General features: G+C 54.1%; 1 protein-coding gene across 1 annotated transcript; it reads left to right on the forward strand.

The window, feature by feature from the left end:
* Positions 1-6,785: 6,785 nt before the first annotated feature.
* Positions 6,786-11,081, forward strand: H6S33_011587 (uncharacterized protein; the record flags this gene model as incomplete). The annotated part of the gene is made up of 3 exons (XM_044842965.1): positions 6,786-6,967; positions 7,139-10,870; positions 10,952-11,081. The coding sequence occupies 3 exons, from the start codon at positions 6,786-6,788 to the stop codon at positions 11,079-11,081; spliced, it is 4,044 nt and encodes a 1,347-aa protein (XP_044696355.1).
* Between the last annotated feature and the right edge of the window lie 1,233 nt (positions 11,082-12,314).

Here is a 12,314-nt window from a genome sequence, read left to right on the forward strand (position 1 = left end):
GGAATATGTCTTCAAATCAATCACGATGAGGATAAGGGGAGGCAAAAATGTAAGGTTTACGATAAGAGAGGATGTATTAACCGCGGTTACACTCTTTTTTATTAATGACCTATATACTTTTGGACGAGAGGGAGAGAATCACGATCAGAATCGAGGGATGGTCGTGTGCTCGGGAGTTTAGGGGGGGGGGGGGGGGGGTAGAATGCAATCGAGGACGCCCGTGGTCCCGGCTGTTATTAAGGATTCTGTGTAATATATGGGAGATTACTGGGAAGGGGGGGATGAGGGGGGAATGGAGTGGATTTCCCGGAGGGGAGGATATTGTATCATTCATCCCTCCATATCCATCTTCTTCCCTTCCCTTTCGGAAAGTTCATCGATGAGGGCGTTATTTCCGTATGATACAAAATGGCCACTTTACGCGCGCGTGGACACGCGCGAGTGTGCATACAATTCCCATTCATCCAGTTTTCTGCCCTCAATGGGGTAGAGATCTACCTCGGATGAGTGTTCGGGGGGGTAGAAAGAATTAGGTAGAGATGAGGACGTTGCAGCAGCAGTACGTACGTACGGGTTCACTCATCGAGTACTCATCGATGACTTGAGCTCCGTCCGGGCCTAGCCCATCCCATCGCACACCCCATGGTCCATCTCTCAAGATGGAGTGGATGCGCATAGCACTCATAGATGCATAAAAGACTGATGCGGGGTGTGGGGGTAGTGGGGGAGGGAGAAAGGGGGGGGGGGGGTCATTCTTCCATATGCATTGCATGCATTTCCACTACTCTCGATGCCCATCCATCATCCCATCATAAGACCCGGGGCAAAATGGGGGCCATGGGCTATGTTCGGAGGTAAGAAAAGTACCGGACAAAGGAGTAAGCTTCTGTTATCTTCTGGAGAAAGGGGGGGGGGGAGGCTATTTCTGCCGTTACTCGAGCTCAAACTCGAATATTGGGGGCGGGTGCTGTGGTTATATGGGTCGGAGGTAAGAGGAGTAGAGTAGAATTCTTAGAGACTAGGAGTGGGGATAGAGTAGAAGAGGGTAGAGTAGAAAGATCTCACGAACAAGCTCTTTTTTATTTTCAGATACATGGCCTACCTAGCTAGGTCACCTATCACGTCCTTCCTGGGTTGCCTAATACTCTACCTAGTCTAGGTAGCTAAATGATCGCCAGCCCGCCGCGCCGCGCCGCGCCCCGTCGTCGCCCGTCGCTGGGTATGATCATTACGAGTCTACTCTAGAGCACCTACCCCTACTCTATTCTACCTACACACCTGCCATCCCTACACCTCTATATACCCTGCCAAGGTTGAGTAACAAATAGAGATCGTCAGTGGCTTACTTTCCTTGTGAACCTATTTCTATTTTTCTTTTTTGTCCTTTTCTTTCCTCCTGGTGGCCCTTAACTGGTTCCTGTCCTGCCTATTTTTTCCCTGTGCACCTATCTCTTTTGTTTTTTTTCTGCTTGTGTTTATTTCTGGATTTGGATTTGGATGGGGGGTGGTGGGATGGACGAGTTACGCCGCAGTCCGCATGTGACCCTACCCATCACACACCCCCTCCTGATGCCGCCAGAGTGGAGTAGATATATCAAAATCAAAATTAAAATGTGATCTCGCAAGGTCACCAGAGCCGGCGCCGGTACGGTACGGCTACAGCTCGGCGTTCTCTCGGGGAACGATAAAGATTTGGGGGGGGGGGGGGGGGGGGGGTGGCTATGGTCGAGGGTTTGCAAATTGAGAGGATACATATTGTTTAGGTATGTAGAGAGAGGGATCGCCGCTGTTTGGTTTGTAGGGTTTCTTTTGTTTTTCCTTTTCCTTAGGCCTCTCTTTTCTTGCTTTTTGTTTTGTGGATGGGTGGATGGATGGATGGATGGATGGGATGCTCGTGCAAGGGGACGGTATTTGTTTGGTGGGCCCTAGGTAGAGTGGTGCGTAAGGTGTGGGTGTGCAGAGAAAAAGCAGGCGGCCAAGCAAAGCAAAGCAAAAGGTACCACAGAAACACTAGAGGACGAAGTTCCTGTCTGTAGACTTCTATGTATATGCAGCAGGCCCTCAAAGAACGAGCTAGGATTACACCAGATGTTTACATACTACATGGACGTGCTCTAGCGGGGTAGACTTCGTATGTTTCCCATGCCATCTCGTTTTTCCTGTGCTATGGCGACATATATCCGTTAGTTGACCCTTTTTTTTTGCTTTCTTTTATATAACCCTACTATCTCGGAAACATCGAGTATGTAGGGTTGTGTAGGTAGAGTAGGGTTGTAGAGTGGGAGAGAGGGAGGAAGTTTCCTTCCCGGCCGCCGCCTGTCAATGAGCACCCACACCTCTTTTTTTTTGCGAGGGTTTTTTTTTGTTTTTTGCCGGATCCCTGGGTGGGAGCGAGGGTACGGTTACCGGTTGATTGGATTGATCTTCTCGACTGGACTGGCGCAACAGCAGCAGCAACAACAACAACAAACGGACCCGAACGGGCTTCTCTCTCTTTCTTACTGTCGATGGATAACCCTCCCCAGCAGTTTTCTCCTTGTTTTCATTTGTTGGGGTACGGGGGGGGTGGTTGAAAGGGGGTGAGAACCAGATCGCGATGGCGATTCTGTTAGAGATCGGGGAATTGTTTTTTTGGCGGCCGCGGGTACTCCACGGTTGGAAGGAACGAGAAGAGATCAAGAGACACAACACGGAAAGATTAGATTGTTGATTACCTCTTCTGCTTCTTCCTTCTCTGCGGGCTAAAGGGGGATAGGATGCGGCGGCGGGTCACGTAAGATGGGGGTATGTATAGTTGAAGGTATGGGTATGAAGGTATGGGGGGAAGGGAGTGCAGTGCAGTCTGGGGAAATATACCGCAGGAACATCGCAGGAGGATCAGAATGGGCGTCCCGCAACGCAACGCAAGTGGGTGGATAGATGGATGGCATGTGTATGTGAATGCTATGCTATGCGATGCCATGCCATGCTATGTGGGTTTCATAAGTACTCTAAGTGCTTTAGAGTAGCCTACTCATGTAGCTATGTTGTGCAGGAGTATCTAGTAGGGTGAGTAGGCCTAGGGTACATTACCGTACATACTCTAGACATGTACAGAGAAGGGGCAGAAATTGAAGGCGAACAAGTGTCGAAGTGGAGGTTTACAACTATGTACATGCTACATCCCTCTTGATACTACACTCTACTGTGTTGCAATTGTGCTGTTCTGTTGCTGTTGTTGTTTTTTTCGCGCGCGCGCGTTTGCTTCCCTTGCTTGCTTGGGCGAGCGAGTGAGCGAGTGAGTGATTAGATGACGACTTATTCTTTTCGTTTGACAGTCCCCCCACCCTCATCATGCTTCCTTATCACCCCGCGAATGAAGAACGGCGAGATTGATGGATGGTGATGTCGGTCATCGATACCCCCCCTATCCTTGTAGATGTCTTGAAGTGAGTGAGGTGAGGTGAGGTGAAGGTGAGTGAGTGACTTAAACGGGTTCTCGAGCGCGGGTAGCACAAGCTCCAAAGTGGTTTCATTTGTGATCTGCAACAGCACCCTTGGGTCCTTTTCGGGTTCGAAACGCAATCCCTCGGTTGGGGTCCCAGCCTAGTAGAGTAGCCTAACTATTAAGCCCACTCACTCACTCTAGCTGGTTAGAGAAGTCAACTACTTCGGCAAGTGATTTACTTAACCTCACCCCCTTCTAGCTATGATACTCAACTCACCACTTCCCTGGGTCACGCTGCTTGCTTGCCTGCCTGCCTACTTGCTGGGTAGAGGCTACTAATGTACGTGCGGTGATACTTCTTTTTTTTTTTTTTTTTTCCCTCAACAGTCTCAACTGATTTGCTTTTTTGCGAGGAACCTTTAATTTGTTTCTTGAGACCGCCGCGCCTCCCCTTCCTTCCCTTCCATTCCCTGTTCTGTGGGTTCCAGAGAAAGGAACCTCTGATATCATAGTAATAAGAGGTACAGTATGTACCTACTAGCGTACTCTAGCTCCGCAAAAAAAAAAAAGCAAGCAAGCAAGCAGCATGATGATATGATTGTAGGAAGCTCGGTAGGTAGCTAGAGTACATGGTTTAGAGGGGGGGGGGGGGGGGTCTCTCGCTTTCGCCGCGCTCTGTGTGGAATCATACCTACCGGCTAATTGGATTGGATTGGCGGTCGGGCAGCACCTCTTTTTGCGGATGATAAGAGATGGAGGTATGGAATGGGAGATGGACCTTTGTAGGTACTCTACTGGTGATGATGGGTGATGGGCTGGTTATGGTGGTATGTATGGTATGGTAGGGCTCATGCAAGTCAAGCAAGTTAGAAAATGTGCAGAACCCTGGACTTGCTTGGCTTGACCCTTAAGCTTCTGACTGGTCCCCCCTTTACCGCCGCTTCGCCCTCAGAGAGCAGCTTGATAGTGGCCGTTTATCGCATTATCTACAAAACAAAACGTCTACGCCCCTCTCTCCCCCCCCCCCCCCCCCCCCCTTTTTTTTTCCATTCGCGTCCCTGGCAGAAAGAGAGAGGGGGGAGGGGGGTGTTTATGCGTTCGTCGTCGTAATTATGAGGGGGGGATCAACAAACAACTCCCCTGGGCACGAGTTCCTCTCTCCCCCATCTATAGGTAGGTAGGAGAGAGTAGGCAGGCTACATATTATACATGATGCTGCGTTATTGTTATGGGACATACATACGTCTGACATACCGCCGCGCCTGCCTGCCTTGGTAGGCTCTCTTTTCTGTACCTGACATAAGGGAGATCCGCAGCATCAGCATCTGAATTCTAGTGCAATGCACGCGGGGGTGGTGAAGGTGAGTGAGGAGAGAGGAGGAGGGAGGGGAGGGGTCCAGTCCTATTTCGTTATCCTAGCTAATTGTGTAGAACCCTGGTCCGTTTTTTTCGCCTCTTTGCGAGTCTTTCTTTGCCTGTCAAAGGTGAGTTCTTTATTTTTAAAACCTGAACTGGGCTGTGAATGAACAGGGACGGATCCAGCTCATCGGAAAAGGACTCAGACTCACGGTTGACTGGACCTCACTCACTCACTCGAATCCCTCCCCCTACCTGTTCCCTACCCCCCCCCCCCCCATACATGTACTCATCATTCATCATAAGCATCATCATCGACTCATTAGTAGCCAATAAGTCATTCCCTTAACCGCTTTAATGTTTATTTGAGGACAGAGTTACATTACTGCCCCCCTCCCTCCTACGTATTGTAACCCTGCTTTTTTTTGTTCTCTCTACCAGTCTACCTGACTGACCTGACCCTCTTACAACCCCCCCCCCCCTACCGGTGGAAGCGGCGAGAGAAGGACAGAGAAGAAGCAGTGGAAGAAGCAAAAATATACCTTTGTCCCTCCCCCCCTTGCCTACCACAAGAAGAAGAAAAAAAGAAAGAAAAGCATACAGGGCAGGACAGAAACAGGACCCATGGATGAGAAGAAGAATGAAGAAGGAGGAGAAGAAGGCAGAGTAGAGAGTCAAAATTAGACAAAAAAAATAAAAAAAGTGAACAGGCAAGGACCCTACATGATACTTGCACTCGCTAGATACGATACATGTTATGTAGGTACTTACTCGTATCTCTCTAAACTCTACCAAAAGATACCCTGTTAATTTTTTCTTTGGATGGACCTATCTACATTATTTTATTTTTATTTTTTTTTGGCTGCCATCTCTTGTCCTTTTTTTTGCCGCCCGGTGCAGGCAGGCAGTAAGTGAGTGGGTGCAGCAGCAGCAGCAGCAGCAGGCACCAGCGATTGGCTGGGAGGTTGCAGGCCAGGGCGATGAACATTGGGAAACTCGTCACCGGGCCGCAGTAAAGGTAGCAAAGTGTAGTGTAGTAGGTTATCATGGTTATTGTATTGAAGGGGGAGAGAGCGAAAGAGAGTGGGAGTGTCCCTTTCTTTTCTTTTCCTTCTGGGACAGTAGAAGTCACGCTAAGTAATTTGAATCGTTTTTCTACCTCCACACACCCCCCCCTCCTCCTCCATCTCTATCACCCCCCCCCCCCCCCCCCCCCATACTATAATAACGGCCGCCCGGGCTGTCTGCGGAACTAGCAGTTTTGCATATTCGATCCTCCCCCCCCCCTCCACTCCACTCCCTCAAACACCCCCCCCACCAAAACCACACACACACACACATACTCTCCCTCTCTGGGATTTTCATACATATCTATATACCGGCCTGTAGCCCACACTTTTCCTTCTTTCTGGAGCTGAGTGCGTGTGCGTGCAACAACAACAACATCATCATACATCATTTTTCATTTTGGGTTTCAAAGGGGAAAAAAAAATAATCTCTTTCTAGATTTTCTCGCGTAAGTTTCACTTCACCTTTTGAACGTTTGGTCCGCTTTGGGAGTTTGGGAGGAGGAGGAGTTTGATGGCTATGACGATATCGATTATATGGCGGTGGTGATATTTGATATGGTTGTGGTTGTTATTGTTGGGGCTGGATGTGATGTGTGGATTGTGGGTTGTGGATTGTGGATTTGTGGGTTGTGGTTTTGGGTGTTGTTGTTGGGGTGTGTTTGTTACTTACGCTTTGTGCCATCAACAAAAAGCAGGAACCGCACTATTACCCTTTCCTACCACCGCTGCTACTATTACTACCCACTCCGGCCCACTCACTACTATTTGGAACTATTACTACAACAACCACCACCACCACCACCACCACCACCACAACGCCATCACCAAAATACAAATAAAATAAAAAACTAACTCACGGAATAGCCGGCTAAAAGTTGCCGAAAAAAAGAGTGTAACAGGCTCTCGGAACCCCCCCCCCCCACAGCGCCGAAATGGAGCCCGTGGAATGGTCCCGAATGATGGCGGAAATCTTCTTCGCGCACCAGGACCCGCTGGGCGAGCTGCAGAAGTTTAGGCACCAGGTACCGCCGTTTGTGCTGCGGACGTTTTGCGACAACACGGCCGCGCAGAGCGCGGGGCAGCAGCAGATGTGGATCTATAATCAGAACCAAATGTACATTCATTCTTTCTTTTTCCTTTTTTGAAAGTTCTTCCCTCTATTTCCTTGATTTTCCTCTATTTCCTGTTTCCTAGTGTTTTTCTATTCGCACGGTCATGATTCTTCCTCTGTTTCCTTTTGATTCGTTCTCCGTACTAAACAGTGGCCCTTCTCGCCCGCTTCCAGCCCCACATGCGTCGTCAACACCATCACAACCCCCAACAGCGACCCCGCCACCCTCATCGTCTACCGCCCCGCCAGCCGCGAGTTCACCCAGCGCCGCTGGACCGAGTGCTTCGGCTCCGACGCCATCTACAGCCGCTTCTTCGACAACCTGACACCAACCCGCTACATGCGCGAGGGCTTCGCAAAGTTCGAGCTGCTGCAGCACGTCGACCGCGACATCTTCCAGGGCCTGGTCGACCCCATCTGGCAGATCCAGTCGCTGCAGCCCACGGGCTCCGTCACGCTGCGCCGCGACGACGTCTGGGCCCTCCGAAAGGCCCTGCACCTGATGACGGGCCTGCACGCGCGCGACCGCACGATGCACCTGCTGGCGCATGCGCCCGAGATGGAGGACGCGCGCGTGCGCAGGAAGCGCTTCATTGAGGCGCGGGCGATGGAGCATCCGCGCGACGTGTGGCTGTACAATGCGGAGCAGACGCTCAAGACGCCGCACCACGAGGTGCACATGAACACCGGCATCTTCGACCTCGACCGGGAGGACTACCGTGTCAACGCGCGGGAGCGCTTCTTGGTGCTGTGGGAGGCGGGGCCCGGGGATGAGTTCATCCTGACGGAGAACGGGTTTGGCGGCTTCGAGGGCGGCCAGATTGGCGCGAGGCAGGACTCAATCATCAATATGGGCTCGAGGGAGCTGGAGCAGCACATGTACACGCGGGACTTTATGTGGCACCAGCTGTACGTGCTGTCGCCGACGCTGGTGGCCGCGCTGTGCCACGGCACGCTGATGCATCCGGACCTGACCCGCGCGCAGAGGAAGCGGTGGGGGCTGCGGAGGTCGCTGCTGGAGAACCTGCCGCACGAGGTGGCGCCAAAGTACTACAAGGACATGGCCAAGGGCGATGCGTCGTTCCTGAAGCCCGGGTTCCCGATCCCGCAGGACGTCGAGCGCGCGTTCGGCGCGAATGTGTCGCTGGAGAAGCGCAAGGCCGACGAGATCCCGTTCCCGGTGCAGCGGCTGTCCCCTAAGCAGGTCAGCATGGTCAACAGCGTTCTGCTCCACAACCAGCAGAACGGGCCCGTGGTCAGGTCTGTGTGCTGCAAGTCACCGCCTCAATATCAGTCGCTCTACAACTCGCTCGTCATGTTCCAGCAGCAGCCGTGGGACAAGTACTCGGCCGAGGAGCAGAACGACTACACGCTGCTGACCGAGCGCCTCCGCGTCTTCCTGCAGCCCGCAGCGGTCCCCGAGCCCCTCGCAGCCCATCTCCAGTACGCCCAGCAGCAGCAGCAGCAGCAGCAGCAGCAGTTCACGCACCAGCTCCCGCCGCACCAGCTGCACCAGATGCCCACCATGCCCATGTCCATCCCCATGCAGCCGCCCGCCATGCCCGCCGACCCGCGCCGCCTCTTCGCCGCCGCCGCCGCCGCCGCCGCCGACCGCTCCATGACAATGCCCGAGGTGCCGCGCTACGAGCAGCAGCCCATCCACGAGATCCGCCCCACGCATCTGCGCGCAAACAGCCAGATGTCGCATTCATCCCATACCTCGTCCTTCCCGTCCTCGCAGTCGTCGCAGACCTACTCCTCCGCCTCCAGCCAGACGTCGAGCAGCAGCGCCACAAGCATCGATGCCCCCCGCTTCGACGCCAAGGCTGCACCTCCGCCACCGCCACCACCACAACCCTCCGCACCCGCACCCGCACCCGCGCCCGCACCCGCACCTGCCGCACGTGAGCCAAAGTCGCGCCCCCAGTCCCCCGCCCGCAAGACGGAGAAGCCCCGCAGGACAAACTCGCAGACAGAGAACGTGCCCAGCAAGCCGGTGAAGCCGACGCAGCAGCCGCCCAAGGTGGCGAACATCGTCATCGAGCACACCGTGCAGGAGATCCAGGAGCGACACAGAGGCCGCCAGGCGTCGAGATCGGACCCGCCGCCGCCACTCCCGCAGATGAAGGTTAGCCCGGTTCCGGACCGTGTCGACTTGACGGCGTCGAAGCCGAAGCCGAGACACCAGCAGGAGCAGCAGGGCAAGGCGCAGGAGCAGAAGTCGCAGCCGCAGACGCAGACGCAGCCACAGCAGAGGCAGCAGTCGCAGCCGCCGGCTCAGCAGAAGTCGCAGCCCCAGCAGCAGCAGCAACAGCAGTACCAGAAGCCGCAACCACAGAAGCAGCAGCAGCAACAACCTCAGCCAATGCAGCAGCAGCAGCCAATGCAGCAGAGGTTCCAGCCCCCGCCGCAGGTCCAGCAGCAGCAGGCCCCCCTCCCCCAGCCCCTGCAGCAGAAGGCCAGTGTCCTCCCCGAGCGCCCCATGTACGTCATGGACGTCATGGACCCCATGCGGCCCTTCCAGCCCGAGCACGAGCGCAACGAGCCCCTGCCGCAGTGGAACTTTGGCGGCGTCGAGCTGCAGGGCCACCAGTACGACAGCGGTCTCCCCGAGTCGCGTGCCCACTCCCAGCAGTCCCAGCGCAGCGCAAGCATGTCCAACGAGCGCTCCTCCCAGGGCAGCGAGCACGTCCGGCAGCGCCAGTACGAGACCGAGCGCCAGTACGAGGTGCTCATGCAGGACCTGCAGTCCCACCCGCAGCCCTGCGACCGCAACTCCCAGACCAGCGAGACCGCCAGGCGCCAGCAGTACGACAACCCGCGCCCGGAGCTTGGCCAGATCCAGAGGCCCATCCCGCCCACCGATCGCCACAGCGCCGACACCGTCTCTTCCCGCGGACGCCCATACGAGCCGCCAAGGCCGGAGCAGGGCCAGATCCAGCGCCCCCTCCAGCGTCCCAGCCCCGTGGCTGACGGCAGCCGCAAGGTCGAGCAGTCCCAGCCGATGAGGAACACTGCCTCCCACGAGCGCTCACACCAATACGAGCCCAAGGCGGAGCAGCAGCAGCAGCAGCAGTCCCAGCCCATGCGCAGCACCGGCTCCCACGACCGCGCCCACCAGTACGAGCCTAAGCAAGAGCAGCAGTCCCAGCCAATGAGGAACACCATGTCCCACGACCGCTCCGAGCACGCCCGCCAGCGCCAGTACGAGTTCGAGCTCCTCAAGCCCGAGCAGTCGAAGCCGCCCCCGGTCCCAGCACACAAGACCCCGCCCCAGATCCTCAAGCCGCAGGCACAGCGTCCCGTCAACACCAACACCTCCACCGATGCCCCCGCAGCCGTCGAGGAATGCCGGGGACGTCCATCATACGAGATTGTCACCCCGGAGGGACTCCAGCCGCAGCAGCAGCCGCAGCCGCAGCGCAGTGCAAACAGCTCCAGCGAGCGCCAGATGCGTCCTGGTGTCGAGATAGTCCGCCCACACGCCCTTGAGCCGCGCTCAAACCTGCAGCCGCCATCGTCGTCGGCGCAGCAGCAGAAGCCGCAGTATGGTGATAATGTGAAGGTCAAGCAGCTCCGCTTCGAGGCGACCCTCACACACAAGCTCTCAAACATGAGCCTCGACGGGTCCATGATCGTGCAGACGGGCGACGACAACGAGACCGACATGAGCGGCAGCGAGAGCGGGAGCGAGGACGACGATGATGATGATGGCGAGACGACCGAGGGCGAGGGCGAGGAGGAGGAGGAGGAGGAAGACGACGCTTGGGAGGACGAGGGCTTCGCCGAGTCCGAGGAGCTCACGAAGCCGAAGAGTACCAAGCCGCATGTTCGCTTCGCGGATAGGCCGTTGTCGCGGACGGGGATGCGCGGCGTGCCCGTGCATGTTGAGCGGCCGCTGTCGAGGTTGGGCTTTGCGGGGGGGCACCACCACCACCACCACCTGGGGAGGAAGGGCGTCGACTTTATTGAGCGCCCGAGCTCGAGGCTGGGCGGCAGAAGGGTGGAGATTGTGAGGCCGTTGTCGAGGAATGGCCAGCGTGCGAGCATGGGGTTGGGCCTGGGGTTGGGAGCAGCGAGGATGGCGCACGGACATGGACACCATGCACATCGTTGAGGATCTGCAGATATGTGGGATGAGCTGGCAGGCTGTTGTGCACTGCTGCAGAGAGGAGGTTTTTTTTCTTTTCGCTATTACTTGTTTGGGTATTCTTTTTCTTTTTACTCCTTCCTGGGTTTCTTTTTTTTTATCCATCCTGTTTTCTGGTTTGTGTTATTCCCCCATCTGGATATTTTTTTTTTGGTTATGTCGTTGATGATGCATCCCCCCCCTAATAATGCCTCTTTCTTGTTAACATCTTTTTTTTATCCCCAATTTCTTTTTTTATTTATTCTACCCGGTTTTTTATTATTTTTCTTTTATGGCTATCACGGAACAACAATGTGGAAAAGTATATCTGTAACAGGCGTTTCATGGGGATATAAAAATTATCATGTATCTTTTTTTTTGTTTGGCTGCAGGTTTATTATATGTATTCTTCGGATTGGCTTTTTTCTAGGTTGTTTCTGGGTGGGTCTTTTTTGTCTCGGTCATGTAGAGTGGATAAAAAAAAAACTGGGCGAGGTTCTTTTTTTCCGGTTTCCTATCTTTTTTTTTTCTTTGGGCGGGTGGCATATGGATGGGAGGAAGGGGAGGGATGGTTGTAGTCTTTTTTGGTTTATTGGTTCTTTGTTTTTGCCAATTGGTGGTTGTGTATGGTTAGTTGCTGATGATATCCTTCTTATTGTTGTTCTTTACTTTTATTCTTTCATTCTTTTTCGTACTTTCTTTTACCCTATCTCATCTTATCTCTTCCATTCTTCTTCGTATTCTTTCTTCTTTCTTCTTCAGTGGTGAGGCCGGATTGCTTCTTATTTTCGTAGGGAATCAACGGTGGAGAGCGTTGTTTTTGCTTGTTTGTGCTTGTTTGTGCTTGTTTGTTTATTTGGTTTAGCTAGTTATTTAGTTAGGGTGCCAATATCATTCTTCCGGAGGGAGGGAGTGAGGGGGGGACAGTTCGATATTGTCCAACCCCCCTTTCTTCTCTTTGTTTTTACTTTCGATCTGGATCTCGGTTTTGCGCCGGGTGGTCGATGAGGGGCCGGCGTGTTTTAGCCATTTCTGCCTTCCTGTCCTGCCCGGGCCGGAGTGCTCGTGAGACTGTTTGTGTGGTTTAATTGTGCTGCCTTTCTTTTCTTACTCCTGCTGGCTGCGGCCGTATTTGCCGTATTGGATACTTGCGACATGAGAAGGGGCTGCGCAGCGCAGCATGTGTGAGGTGGTATATTACCGTACCGGCCGGGCCTTGTG

The sequence above is a fragment of the Morchella sextelata genome, assembly GCF_020137385.1.
Source record: "Morchella sextelata strain SCLS chromosome Unknown scls_6, whole genome shotgun sequence".
NCBI classification, from domain to species: Eukaryota; Fungi; Ascomycota; class Pezizomycetes; order Pezizales; family Morchellaceae; genus Morchella; species Morchella sextelata.